General features: G+C 36.3%; 1 protein-coding gene across 1 annotated transcript; it reads right to left on the bottom strand.

Annotated features, from left to right (window-relative positions):
• Positions 1-2,088: 2,088 nt before the first annotated feature.
• On the bottom strand, positions 2,089-4,877 carry prl2 (prolactin 2). The gene is given in 5 exon segments (XM_041256321.1): positions 2,089-2,226; positions 2,228-2,334; positions 3,559-3,738; positions 3,976-4,083; positions 4,674-4,877. Coding segments are annotated over 5 exon segments (675 nt in total). The 3' UTR covers positions 2,089-2,150.
• Positions 4,878-14,533: the final 9,656 nt, after the last annotated feature.

The following is a 14,533-nucleotide window of genomic DNA, read 5'->3' as shown; positions in this document are numbered from 1 at the left end:
AACAGCATTACGCGTTACTTTTGATTACACACTTACACAATTTTCCAAACTAAAGATTATACAAACAGTACAAAGGATTATAACACATATTATTGCATTAATACATTTCATTTTAAATAGGCACAAAGTCAAGGGTTTCAGCTCGCTCCCAGCAGGACTCCACTTCGGTCTCAGTTTCCACTCGGGTAGGTTCAGTGAACACAACAATAGGCTCTCGAATCCATCGTCTTGCATCACAGGTGTGAGTCGCCATGGCCTTGACTTCGTACCTACAAGACACTTGTGCACTCTTAGTAGGGACACCTTCCTCACATTCTAATTTTCTCAGATGCGCCCTTTTTATTAAGTGACCCTTTCACAGCTCATGCATTCAATCCTCTTAATATCTTTTTGGGTTTACATTTAAATGAGAGAAAGAAACACCTACAGAATCATTGCATTCAAACAAGATTCTACAGTGTTTAGCCAAATGACTGCATGCCGGACAAAGTCTGAGCCCAGTCACTGATGACTTGCTTTGGCACATATTACATGCACAATTAACAAGAGGATTATGTTTTAATTTATGTGTCAGGGTTACTTCTGTACCATGTACAATAGTTCTGGATCTGTACACATTGTTACTATACACTTCTTTCTGCTCACATGGAGACACTTTAGAAGGGATGCCATTCATCCAGAATACAGCAGGGGGCCAAAACTTACTGTTTTTCATATCAGCAGGCACCTAACTTGTAGTTTGTTTATCTTCATTAGTGGGCAAACTCAATACAACTGAATCTGAATCAGTTGATGAACCATGAGCCTTAGCTACTGATACTCTCCATACAAAAGGATTCAATGTTTTACTAACCAGCCTAGCTGATTCAGCGTTATTTGCGACAAGTTGATGGTCTATAATTCTATTAATTTTGCATAGAAAGGAATTCATGCATTTCGATGCATTTCCCCTATGAGGGGCTTATATGCTTTACTTCCCGCCTTGAAAAGAGTTTGATTGATTTAACTAAAATTTAACTGACACGTAACCTAGCAAATATAATAACGTCTTGAATGCTACAACAGTCATGTCACAACTGTTTTCTCTTGGCTTCCAATTGGACTCTTGTTATATAATAGACGTCTTGATCAAGGTAAGTTTATCCAATCGTTGACAAACAGAAACATTTTCAAATACTTTATATCATCGTCTAAAAAGAAGTTTAAAACATTGATATAGAAATAATTTTAAAAAAGATACCAGTTTTATTATTACATCTGCTAGTTACACAATTATGTTTGATCTGTAGGTTAAGAATTTAAACAGGTTTCAGTTTAGACAGGTACACTGAATGAGTCCATTCTTTTGGCCAGGCTCTGGTAGGTTCCACTGGGACGGTTCTGTTGAGCGGCATCGGGCCGGAGTCTCCATGACAGTAATGGGCCGGAATCACTGACATCTGGTATTATTTTAAAAAAGCAATTCTGAATGAAAATACATTTAAGTGTATTTATACAATGCCTTGCAAAAGTATTCAGACCCCTGACCAATTCTCTCATATTACTCAATTACAAATGGTACATTGAAATTTCGTTCTGTTCGATATTTTATTTTAAAACACTGAAATTCAAAATCAATTATTGTAAGGTGACATTAGTTTTATGTTGGGAAATATTTTTAAGAAAAATAAAAAACTGGTCAGAATTGATCAGGGGTCTGAATACTTTTGCAAGGTACTGTATATATGCAACAGGTTTACCAGAGTCTGGCCAGAACTGGTCTGATAATGCTAAGAACATGAAATGATTATATGACAGTACTGACAATGGCCCAGTGCTGGCCCGATTACTGGTCGCCAATGGCGATGGCATGCCAACAGTGCCAATGAAATGCCAGTTCCGGCCCGATACCGCCAGCTGTCAGGGGAAAGCTGTGAGTTCTGTTGCTGGAACTTAATAAATCAATGACCAGTGATAATGCTTTGTATCTTTAATATTGTTGAATACTTTTAAACAAATGCAAACAGACTTGAATGAAATACATTTATTTATTTATTTATTTTATTGCAAAATGCTAGCTTGCAATAACATACTACATTTCCTGCTAAACAATATGACATCTTTATTGTATTATTATCTTTACCAGACATGTTTACTTCACAATCCTAGCATCAATGCTCAGGAACAATTTTGCACGTGAGAATTTTCAAGTAGTTTTGGACTTTATTGGAATCCCTCCAGAAGCAAATCATAGTCTCTCATATGCCTTGCTTCATTGCTGGCAGACAAAGATAAACTTGCTTCAGCAGGAAACAGTCCATGTAAGGAATTGTTGATTATTCCCAGCAACTGCATCTGAAAGACAGACAACACATTGTAAGACTGAAGAAGGAAAAATATGATAAAGCCAATACAGATGCATACAGTATACATTCCAAGCTCCAAAGAGTAATTGAGAAAACGTCATTTTTTAGCTAAAAGGTACTCATTGCTTAAAATGTACACTTTTTTTGAAAAATAAAAAAGAGAATGGTGTTGCATGATGGGGGAAGGGGAGGAGTCTTAATATTACTCCCACAGAATGTATGGGATGACGTGGAGCCACACTACAGGGCTCTATATAAATAGGTCCCATGCCCTCAAGTAAAAGTCAGCATCCTATTATTATTTTTACTGGTGCATGGTTATAGTTGTACTATTGAGAGTGGCACTGATAAGCCTGCATGCTTTACTGGACTTCAATGAACTGCAAATAATCTCAGTTTACCCTTTCTCTAATTATTTATTTAGGTACAGAAAGATTGAAAAGACCATGCATGTTTTTTCATTGCTTCTGAGCTCATTGGTGTGCAGCTTAAGCATCAGTCCCACTGCCCAAGGCTTGGAGTACATATTTATATAGACTGACTGATTCTCCTATTGAGTTTTACACTTCAAAGACCTCTGTAAGAAACAGATTGACACCTAGCCCCAGGAGCAGTAGACTTTGGTCAATTTAGCTGAGTTTGGTGCAATACGATGTAACCACGGTTTATTATTCACTATAAGGAGCAGATTCTCATCATGTGTAGATTAGGCAGAGGCTCAGTGATGTGCTATTTTAGGTACTGCGCCATGTCAGAACATTTAGAAATAAGGAAATATCCGCTTGGTAGTTCAATGGTAGTTATGGTATGAAATTACACATAAAGTTTCTCGCCACTGCTTATTCTACTAATGCCTCACTACGATAGTATTCTTAAATATTCTAAATGCATGTTGACAAATAAAGCTATAAGCTGTTAGTTATGACCATGCCTGGAAACCCAGTTAAATGAATAACTTTCTTCCCACATTTGAAGTTCATGTTACTATCCATGTTACTATGCCACTGCTGGATAATTCAGATCCTGTAGGGTCAGTGTCCCTCCTGGTTTTTGTTCCAACAGTGCCCTAAATTACTTAATTAGAACAATAATTGGTAATAATTGGTCCAATTAAGTAATTTAGGACACAGCTGGAACAAAAACCAGGAGGGACACCGGACCTCCAGGACGTGGATTGGACACCCCTGACAAGAGGTGATTGTAGAAATCATACTTTTTCTGTTACTTTCTCCACCCCATTCTTCAGCTTGTGAACCATTTCACTCAGTTCCAATGCTTTGTTGCTGATGAAGTTGGATAATTCCTCATTGTGAGCTACACTCTTGTGAAACTGCAAAAGGGGGTCCATCCAAGCAACCAAAAGCCTCAAAATCACTTGAGTGAGTTCTTCTCTCTGATAACCCCAAAAGTATTACAATTAGTAGTAAATCTGTATAAACTACAGGAGCTTACAATTGATGAACCCTCATTAGATAACAAGACTAGATAACAAAAAAAACACAAACAGCTTCACTTCAGAACAACTTTACAAACCAACTGTCAAAAACAGATTAAAGTGATGTTCCGATTTCAAATCACCTAAAAACAATTGCAGAAATTACAGAAGGAAAAGCAGGAAGAATGCACCTACATCAATTCTCTGAGCATTTTCTTTGCCATTAGGAGTTAGAATTCTGGAAGTATGACATTTGCGTGTTGCTCTGCCTATTTGATTACTGACTGGTAAGAAGTATTTCTCCTTTGGCAGAGAGAGAGAGAGAGAGAGAGAGAGAGAGAGAGAGAGAGAGAGAGAGAGAGAGAGAGAGAGAGAGAGAGAGACATAATGAATGATTGGATTTATAATCCAGTTTTACTAATGATAAAGCAGTGGTCTCCAACCCTGGTCCTGGTGAGCTTCAGGGTCTTCTGGTTTTCATTGCAACCAGACCCTCAGTTACTTAATTGATCCAATTACTGGCTTAATTATTCAAAATTAACATGTGTTCCTGGATCTTTAGTCACTGATGATGTAAAAACACTTATAAAACCTGCTGGACTGGGGCTCTCCAGGACTGGGGTTGGAGATCCAAAAATAACTTCCAGTACATTCTCAATTGGTTGAAAACAAACATACAATCAGGAAGAATCTATCTGCATTAAAATGACTGCTAATAATGTATAAATATAAATAAAGCAATAAAGATAGACAATAGACTAATAGACTAGACTAATTAGATAGATAGCATATACATTTTCTACATCTGATCTAAAGGAATAATTAAGATTATTAAACCTGGTCAGTTATGCCTGCGAGAAATTAAGACTGTTAAGTAGAACGATGCCACTTACAAACTCAGAGTGGAGATCATTTGAAAGGCTGTGCATTCTGTTTGAGTGCTGGATAACTCTATCAAAGAGATCCGAGACCGACAGCACATGGCACCCAGCATCTCCATGAGTGCAGATATGCTCTGAAGTCACTCTGTACTCCAAATCCAGGCACAAAAGGACTAGAAACACAGACACTGGAAATAAAAAAGGATCAAATTCCATTATAATAATATACTGACATCATCACTGAACAAAATATAACATGATCAAACCCCATCCTCCACAGCTGCAGTAATAGCTTGTCTCATTTTGCTGGATTTGCTTCAGATCTTGTTGCTCTTTGATATCAGCTTGCTATTTATATGTCCAAGGATCTGTGTAAGAAAGCCTTATAGACATTTGTGATGACATCAATTAGACCAGAGATTTAAAAAAAGAGCAAGGAAAGATATGCTTTTCTGTTCGTCATTTTGACCCTTGAATCATGAATCAAGTTTTCACGACTCAAAGCTGCCTTGAAGAAGTCAGGCGTAATATGATAGAATCAACAGAAATAATGGACCAGAAATTTCAGGATGCTGCTGACAAACTCGCTGCGGTGGGTTCATATTTACTGTATATATATTTTATTTAAGAAAAGAAATAAAAGGAAGATTCTCACGCTATCTTGCAAATACAACGACATAGGATTTGGCTTATTTTTATGCCATTTTAATGCTTTGTATTGCTAGTATGGGGTTAAATTAAAACTGTCTGTCTGTTCATCTGCTTGTATGTCATTTTTACATACATCTGGAGAATTGCATATCAAATTGTGATTAAACAATGACTTGCTAATCCTTATTCTGTACTGTTCTGTACAAACTGCTGATATGTGTCATGGGAGGGGACTATGATACTGACATACATTGCTGTTTTATAAACCAGAGGACTTACAGAAATACAAGCAACACTGGGCAATAATCGAAATACAGAAAATAACTAAAACCAATGTCTAATAGAAAACTCCAACAGAGAACTCCAAAGTAGAACTGCATGTAAGGAATGACAGGAGAAAGAAGCTTTTGAAAAAATACAGTCCAACAGCTGGGAAGTCCATTTAATAACTGGTCTAGGAATTTAGATACATGTAATTAATGTATAGACTCCACAGACCTATAGACTACATAGACTAATATACAAAGGTTTGGGGTAACATATTTCAAAAGATGGTGTTCAATGGAGAGTGTTCAGTGTATTTCTCTTTAAGACAAAACAAAAAATATGAAATGACACAACCTCTAGGGCAAGTAATGTGTAACTATAGTATCAATCTAATTATTATTGTAAATGCAATGTGTATTGCCAATGGTCAACATGTGTATGTTTGGAAGGATTTCTATATCGGTCATGCGTGCATATGTGTTTGTGGGGGCAACGTCTATGAAATTAATTTCAACATTTCAAAATGCAATGCATTGTGTGAACAAATATATATTTTTTCATTATTCAACTCTTACGTCTATATATATAGTGTGCCACAGATAAGGCCTCACTGGACCACATGAAGTTGTTGGATGAGACTGTACTGAGATGATCACGTGACTGACTGAGATGAACACGTGCCAAAAGTAGGCCCCTGAAATAGGTTTAAAAAAAATAATTTGGTTGTGACCTTAAGAGGAACTCATTGTTTCTTTTTAATCTGGCCTAGTTGTGTCCTTACAGCACCTTCATACAAAAGAAGAGCTACTCTAAGTACTTTTGTTTCACATCATTACAGCTGCTGTATCGCACAATCACTCTCAATCTAATAAGAAGGCACAATTCCTGGGTATCTTTGTTTTAAATTAGTCAATAATTTACCCTTCTTTGTCTGGTTGGATTTCTGGTTTGTTACAGTCTGTAATGGCAGCTTTAGCAGTAGGTATGGTAGGTTTGCTGTGGGTAATGTAAATGTTGCGTATGATGGTCCTTATTGTATAAGAGCTATCATCTTGTGTTGTTCAGCCTTCTCTTATAACAAGTATAACACTAACATACATTCCTCACATGGCTGTATATTCAAAATGAGAGCTATCAGTATGATGCAAAAGTTGATGACTGTGACATATTAAGAAATGCATAGATAAGACCTGCTATATAACACCTAGATGCCATTAGGCAGGCAAACAAGTGTGTAGAGGTTATTCAGACATATAATCTCTTCTGTCTGGACTGGCAACAAATACAGCATTCTCACTCAAAAGCAAGATCTAGAGATGTCATTGGAGGGAAGAATGCTTAAGCTACAAGAGAAATTGTCAAGAAGGGCTGTCAGGCTGTATATCATTTTTTAGTTGATCACCGGAATGTATTGTTCAATCTTCATCTTAGAATAAATCCCTGAGTCACTCAATGCGTTGACCTGCTTTTAAGCATTTAGCATCTAGTTTCTAGGGTCTAATAGTAAGTTTACGCTTAGAACTCTGAACTGAGCTGGCTTAGGGTCGATTACATTAAAAGATTCTTATCATATGAGCCACCCGTTTACACTTGAACAGCGCTCTAAGTAATTTATGAACCTGTGTGGGCGCCCATAGCCCCTGGTATAACACGTGTGACCTCAGATGTAATATCTCCATGGCAACTTCACCATACACAGGACGAAAAGTTATTACAGGCGAAATGTTGTAATTAAGATGTACTTTTATCTTAAGAAGTATTGTTAAGTATGCCGGACACATTTCAAGTAATCATAGAGGGCAATAGAGAATGAAAGTAATTCATATCATATGAACTCAGTTGTATTTTGTTGGTTCTCTGTTTTCATGTGATATTATCAGACAAGCATACTTTTCATGCTTCTTATTAGTGGTTACCAAGATAAATGCCCAGGATCCTGTGCATGACTGAAACTGTCCAGAACAGACAATTAAAAAAAATAAATAACTCCGGTCTGTCATGACTGCGGCTACAGCTACGTCCTGTTCCTAAGGAGAGGGCAGAGTCACACTGGCACTGGAGGCGTTGCTCACAATGTGAATCTGCGTGACTGACTCAAGGACTGATGAGTTCACAGCAGAGTAAAACACAGCTCAAAGCCATGGCAAAGCTGCCCTCTAGAGCAGGCCACTTTTGTGCACATGTTTGAAATGATTGTTTAAAATGCATTGCAGCAGGCTTTAAAGGTCATGGTGTATTGGAATATAAAGTTATTCAAGGAAATTTGTAACTTTGTGTCTGTCTGGTATGATTGGTCTATAAAAATGAAATTAATTAAAAACAGTTTTCGGAATCACTTTTGGGAACCATTCCCATACAGTATTTCCTAAAGGCACCTGTCCGACTATCTCTGCCCCAGTTCAAAGTTTAGTAAATGTTTAAAACTGACTGCTCATTGTCTATTATTTTAACATACAGAGAAAGACCGTGGGCCATATTAATACAGCTTTATGGTGAATAATGGTGTAAGGAATGGGACTCACTGACTCACACTGGGGATTATATTATACACAGGTAGATAAGATTGGCTACAGTTGAGTTGTATAATTACATTTTGAAGCAGAAATTCCTGTATTTGTACATGACTTCAGCTGCACATGACAGGTATATTCAGTGGCAGTCAGGTGGTAATGTGGAAAGGCCTGGCAACAAAGAGCAGTAGCCGATGTTTAAAAAAACAGGATTTGATCAGAAAATTAGGGACTCAGCTGAACACAAGCTGAGTTTGTTTTCGGGCGGAGTTCATTAGTTGGCATTCCATTTACGTTGCTTCGCACTGGATGCGTCTTCTGTTTTGGTACAAACTAATGTTTCAGTTTTACCTCCAGTGACTTGAACACCCAGACCTCGAGGCCCACAGACAATAATATGAGGAGCAGAAAGTTATGTCTTTCCTGTTTGTTGACGCACTTTCCACACTATTTCTTTCCACTTCTTTATTGAACTATGTTTTTTCTATTTTTTAACATGATCTGATTAGTTTTATTACATGTTTATTTGTTTGTTTTTTCCTGTATATTTTGAGTCAAGACTACTGAAAGTGTCACCATGCAAGAAATGAATGAGAAGCGTGCGATTAGGCCTGTCAACCCTAATAGTCAATAATCATTTAAAACTCTTATTCCAAGGTACCCAAGGGTCAAAGAAGATTTTCTTGTCTAGAGTTGATGGGCTATTTTTAAGTTAGTTGTTCTGTAATTACATTAAATAATACAGTACAATAAATATAGTATAGTGTAACCACAGTATCACTGATATACCAGTAATGTTAAGTGTATCCAATAGAAATTATACAAAATTCAAAGATTATTGATTGACTATCCAGTACAGTAGTAAGACTTTGACATTAATTTAAGAACTTGACATTAATAAGGAATGCAATTCATGCACAGAGCATTTTTGCAAAGAAGATTTTAAGGAACAATTTATAGCAACTGGAAAAATTATTTTGAATAACTGAAGATGAAGATGAACATGAAACAACAATAATTTCAAAACAATGTGTTCATAGTAAACGATGGTGTTGTTAAAATAAAGTCATTGCCTTTACCAAACTATCAGAATAATAAAAGCAGGAATTTGGCACTGTTGTACATGTTGTTTATGTAAATATTAATCGTGTAGACTGTATTGCCCTTTCACTCTTGACTACTGTACATGCTGTATGAGTAAGTTAAATTATATCTAATTATCTCTATTATCAGGAATTTCCTTCTGCTAGTTTATAGAAGCTAAAAAACCATGTCTCCTGATAATGATAGAGATGTGTTTGAGTCAAGGTTAGCAAGGTGATTTTATGATTTTCTTAGAAAGGGAGGTTTGCTCAGCCAGATCACCTGACATCCCACTTTACTGCTTTGTAGAATTCAGTGGTAGACTGCAAACTGTACCAGTTTGTTATTTTCACTAGATGGCAGCATAGTCGTTCTGTAAAATACGTACAGCAACTTTTTTTTTTTTTTTTTTTAATTTGATTGTTTGGAAGTACTTCCAGAAACAAACAAACAAACAAAAAAACATTTACCCTCAGTACTAAGTTTATACCAGTTGTTTTGTTTAAGTCAAACTATTTATGTTAAAAAAGCTTTGTTTAAATAATTTAGGAGGTTACACATTACCACAGACTGCCATGGAACTGAAGTGCAATCCCTCAACATGTTCAGTATCCAAGATTGCTGATTATTTGCACACAGAAGTATTGAGACACTATATAAACACTTTATACCACTTTATAAATAACACAATACTTGATATATTGATGGAATGTGCAGGTGGCTCCATAAAAGTTCACAAACACCAAAGGGTTAAAAAAAGAGCAAGGACTTGACCACTTGCTGCCAGCAGATGATGCTGAAGAACAGAGCTGAAAACAAAAAGCAAATCAAGTCATTAACTGAAGCCTGGAGTGAGGAGCACTTTGACAGTGATTGACATTTAAGCCAACCATGCATAAGATATCAGGCAAATAATATATTCCAGGGAATCAGACTATAGTAATTATGATACGGAAAGAAAATCTTATATACTGTACGAAAGCAAAATGACCAAGCAGTGCCTGTTTCAAGATAGTTACTAGCAAGTATAGTATACATTAAAAGGCCAGCTAGCTAATCAGTTTAAAGTTGATACAAATACAGGCTCTATTTTACAACTTTTTTTTTTTTTACAACAGTGGAAAAGAAAGCAAAAGCCATTGGTGAATGTATCACTGGATGATTTATACAGCTTAAAAATATGGACACTCTGATGTTTCCATGTTCCGTCTTTATCTCTGGCTATTAGCATAAGTATACAGTGGATATTATTTTGTTCTGCCTTGTTATAGTTCAGTTAAATACAGAATACAAGTAGATTTCTACAAGGAACCAATCATTTTACTTCATTGTTTGTAATCAGAGGCCATCCTGTTATAAAGTGTTTTAAATTGAAAAGAACGCTCTTGTTATAGTAAGGCTATACATTCCCACATATCCATTTTACATAAACCTGTTAACCTCACATTACAATGATAGAAGCCACCTGGCTGAAAATTATAACAGCGGGAAAAGTTAAACGGGGAATAAACCGGTCCGTGAAATCTATAGTTTTTCATAAATTGTTAATATAGCCTTACATTTCCATCCGTACAATTGACATTGCCAGAAACAGCTCTCACAATATCAATGACAATATCAACTTTCTGTTTGTCATTCATTCTCTTTTTGAATTTGATTTCAATAGGCATCTCTCAAGCCAAGAAGTGTTCCTTGCCATTCTTCCCATTAGATTTATATCTTTATATACTACACTTCCACTGTAGTTTATTTTTAGCTAACGCCTCCTCTTACTGTAAGTGCTTGTTTCTCTGTCCATCTCAGTTATTTCTGTACTGCATATCACCCAGAGCTGGAGCTTGGAAGACCTTGTCAGAGACTGTGTCACCTAACAAGCAACTTACAAGCTGCATTTAAAAAACATGATTAACTATTCAACAGCTTAATAAAGCTAGAAAAGATATTTTTCCTTGAATAACCGGCTAAAAGGGTTGTGTTGCAAAGATACAAGGGCATAGGTATGATACTGATTCACGATTCCCAGACCCATAGCATTTATTATCCTATTATGTGTGTTATTAATCATTTATTACTGTTTCAGCACATGGCAGAACGTAAAGACATACATGTGGTGTTAAAGGAGGCTGGATGGCTGAACACGTGTTTTTTCATTTTAATGCTGGATTCCAAGGGGAATTTATTCCGACCTTGCATATTGTGCAGCTTGAATATCAGTATCAAATCATGGTAGGGTTTGCGGTAAACTGAAAATGTATTCCTGAGGGCAATGGTTTTCATCCCCATATGTCTCTCCGGGACTCTCAACCATGACATTGGCAGTGTGAGTGAGTAATATTGTTTAGATTACATTCAGAATCACATTACATGTGTTGCCTGGTGTGCATTCAAGTTATTTTATTTTCCTCATAGCAGTTAAAAATAATATAATATAATGATATTTTCTAAGTCCCTATCCAGATGAAGCACTATTAATAATGTATTGACTGTCAGAGAAGCTTTCAGAATGTGACACAATGCACTGCCACAGAATTCATTCATTTTTTACTTAATTTTCGTATTTTTTTTATTGTAATGTGTGTTTCGAACTATAAACACCACAAATCTAGGATCTGAACAGTGAGATTTAGAAACAATCCTTCAGTGTAACAGTCTATCATGGGATTTTTGTTTAGATGTGTTCTTTTCATTCTAAAGAAATTGCACCTTTGCCTTAAATAGCAAGTGCTGCCTCATTAGACTGACATTTATGAGAACTGTGTTTTGTTTCAGGCTATTTATGAGTATGATCTAGTCACAGAATATTCTGGAAAACACATTTGAAATGTTTACAGGGCAGCATGAGCTCAAATCAACTTAAGATGACACTAGAATTATGGTGGTGGGTCTTGTTAGGTTAGCCACACAATTGACTCTATTCATCTTACTGTACACCTGTCTTGGTGAAATGGCACAAAGACCAAAAGCATTTGAAGGTGAAAAGTTTAACGTTTTTAATGACTGTGGCTGGGCTCAGTCCCTGCACATGAGAAAAGCTGTGTTTTTGTTTTGTTTATTTTTGTTTTTGTGTTTGTTTTCAGTAAATAGTATCACGTAAATATTGTTCTAAATAATTATAAGGCCACAAACAAAAGGATTAAGATGACCCATGCTACGAATAAAAAAAAAAATATATATATATATATATAATCTGCCAATCACTGTGTTTGTAACTGGGATCGGAAACCCTGAGGAGTATAGATGTGTAAACAGGGCCTCCTGTATAGCAACGTAGCGCTAGCCATATTGGCGGCAACTTTTGTTTGTAGTTTGTTTTGTACAGTGTTTTATTTTGCGTTTTTGTTCTGTTGTATGTCTGCAGTGAACAACCATTGCTGGAAGTGTCATGTGATACTGAATTCGTGTAAATAAATTATGCGTGTCAAAATCATTTCCTGTGTGTCTCCTGTCTCGTTCCACAAAGAGCAGCAAGAAGTACTAATGCTCAAAAGAGCCTCACCACTGCTCTCCAAGTAGTGAAACAAAGTGAAAAAGATCCCCCTGTGTTACCCTTTTCATTCTCTACATTGCTCTTTGGCAATATCATAGCTTAATGATCTTTAAAATAAACGCTGTTACAAATTCCATTAATAAAACCCCATCCATTAACTTCGTATGGTGTTTAAAATCATCCAGAATTGATCGTGTTTCTCTTTTACTCAGTCTAAAAAGGTGACGTGTTGCTAAGGTAACAACAGCCTGTGTGATTTAGCCATGCTTTATTTTCTTTTTGCTTCCTGAACTTTTTATAAAAGCACAAACACTTTGGTTTGGAAATAATGTGATAAATGTTACCTTTGAACTAATTTCAGTTAGCAATGATCACAAATCAGACTCCTGGCATGCTAGTAACATAATACGATGGGGTCCTCCTCTCCTATAGTTCCTCCTCAGTGATATGGCAAGAACCTGGTAAAACTGGAACTGCATTCAGCTTGATTAGAGTCAACATCTCAAATACCACTGCGGATAACTTAAAACGTTACTTTAATTCTCATGAAGACGGTTGCCATTTTCAAGAGATCACTGTTTGGTTAAAGAGAATGGAGATTCAGTTTACTGTCTGTGTGCCAAAGACAAATGTCTCTGCGCTACTTTAACTGCCGCTCTGCTCTTCCATTTGTTCTACCTACAATTCCAGATGGCCTTCATGCTCAAGCAGGAGAAAACTGCCAATGTTACAAAAAAATTGTGACAAGCAGTAGTAGGCTGTGCATATTAATGACCTTGCGATGGAGCAAAGCACCAGTCTGAGTACTCTGCAGTTTATTGGGATTGGCTACATAGGATTTATGGAAAATTACTAAGAAAGCATATTGTTATTCTAGGACTTTAATGTATATTTATTGGCTCAAATAAAATATAATATTCTAAAAAAAAAAAAAAAAAAAAAAAAAAAAAAAAAAAAAAAAAAAAAAAAAAAAAAAAAACTATTGTTCTGGTTACAAGCACCTTTCATAGTGGACCACCATCACAAAGCATTTTACAGAGGTAGGCTGTGAACTGTGCATTATATTCAGAGTCGCTTACAATAGGACAATGATTTAACATCTCCTCCGCAGGATGGAGCACAAGGAGGTTAAGTGACTTGCTCAGGGGCAGACAGTGAACTGGTGACCTTCTGGTTACAAGCCCTGGACCACACTGCCTCCTTATTTAATTCTGAGAAAATCCTAACAAATCACAAATCATAAATTGAAGTAAACAGCAGTAACTGATGTAAAATTATGACTTCTGACATAAACCCAGATTTTATCAATTGTGTTTACTTATTTACAAACTAGAAAAGCTCATATACAGGTCAACATTGATAAACATGTACATCATTTCGAGAAAACAGATTCATATTAGCCTTTCATATATGTTCGAGTTCAGATTTGTTAAACAACGTATGCCAAGCAAGTGCTGAGAAACATGGACAGGAAATCCTGCTGGAATGATTGGCGTAAGCTTTTGACAATGTGTGGCATTCTGATCTGTTAACAAGCAAGTTGCTGATTTGTTGTTGGTGTCAATGTTTGGGTTGGACATGTTTGCCCCTTTTCCCCTACTCAGATATCTTGCTTGTTAAATATCTTACTATCTCTTCGGATATGCAACTAATACAAATTTGTACCCCCAAAAATGTATCCATTTACAAGGAATGATAAACAATTGGGGTAGACATTTATTACCTGAATTAACCCTACAATACCTATTACCTATTTTTACTGGAAAATCTTGGTATCCTTGAATAGATAATTACTCACAAAAGTAGCGACACCCCAAATGTTATCCATTTACTACTGTACCTACGCAGAATGACTGAGTAGGATATTAGTTCTT

This window comes from Polyodon spathula, chromosome 8 (genome assembly GCF_017654505.1).
Source record: "Polyodon spathula isolate WHYD16114869_AA chromosome 8, ASM1765450v1, whole genome shotgun sequence".
Classification (NCBI taxonomy): domain Eukaryota; kingdom Metazoa; phylum Chordata; class Actinopteri; order Acipenseriformes; family Polyodontidae; genus Polyodon; species Polyodon spathula.
This window is presented reverse-complemented; position numbering and strand designations above follow the sequence as displayed.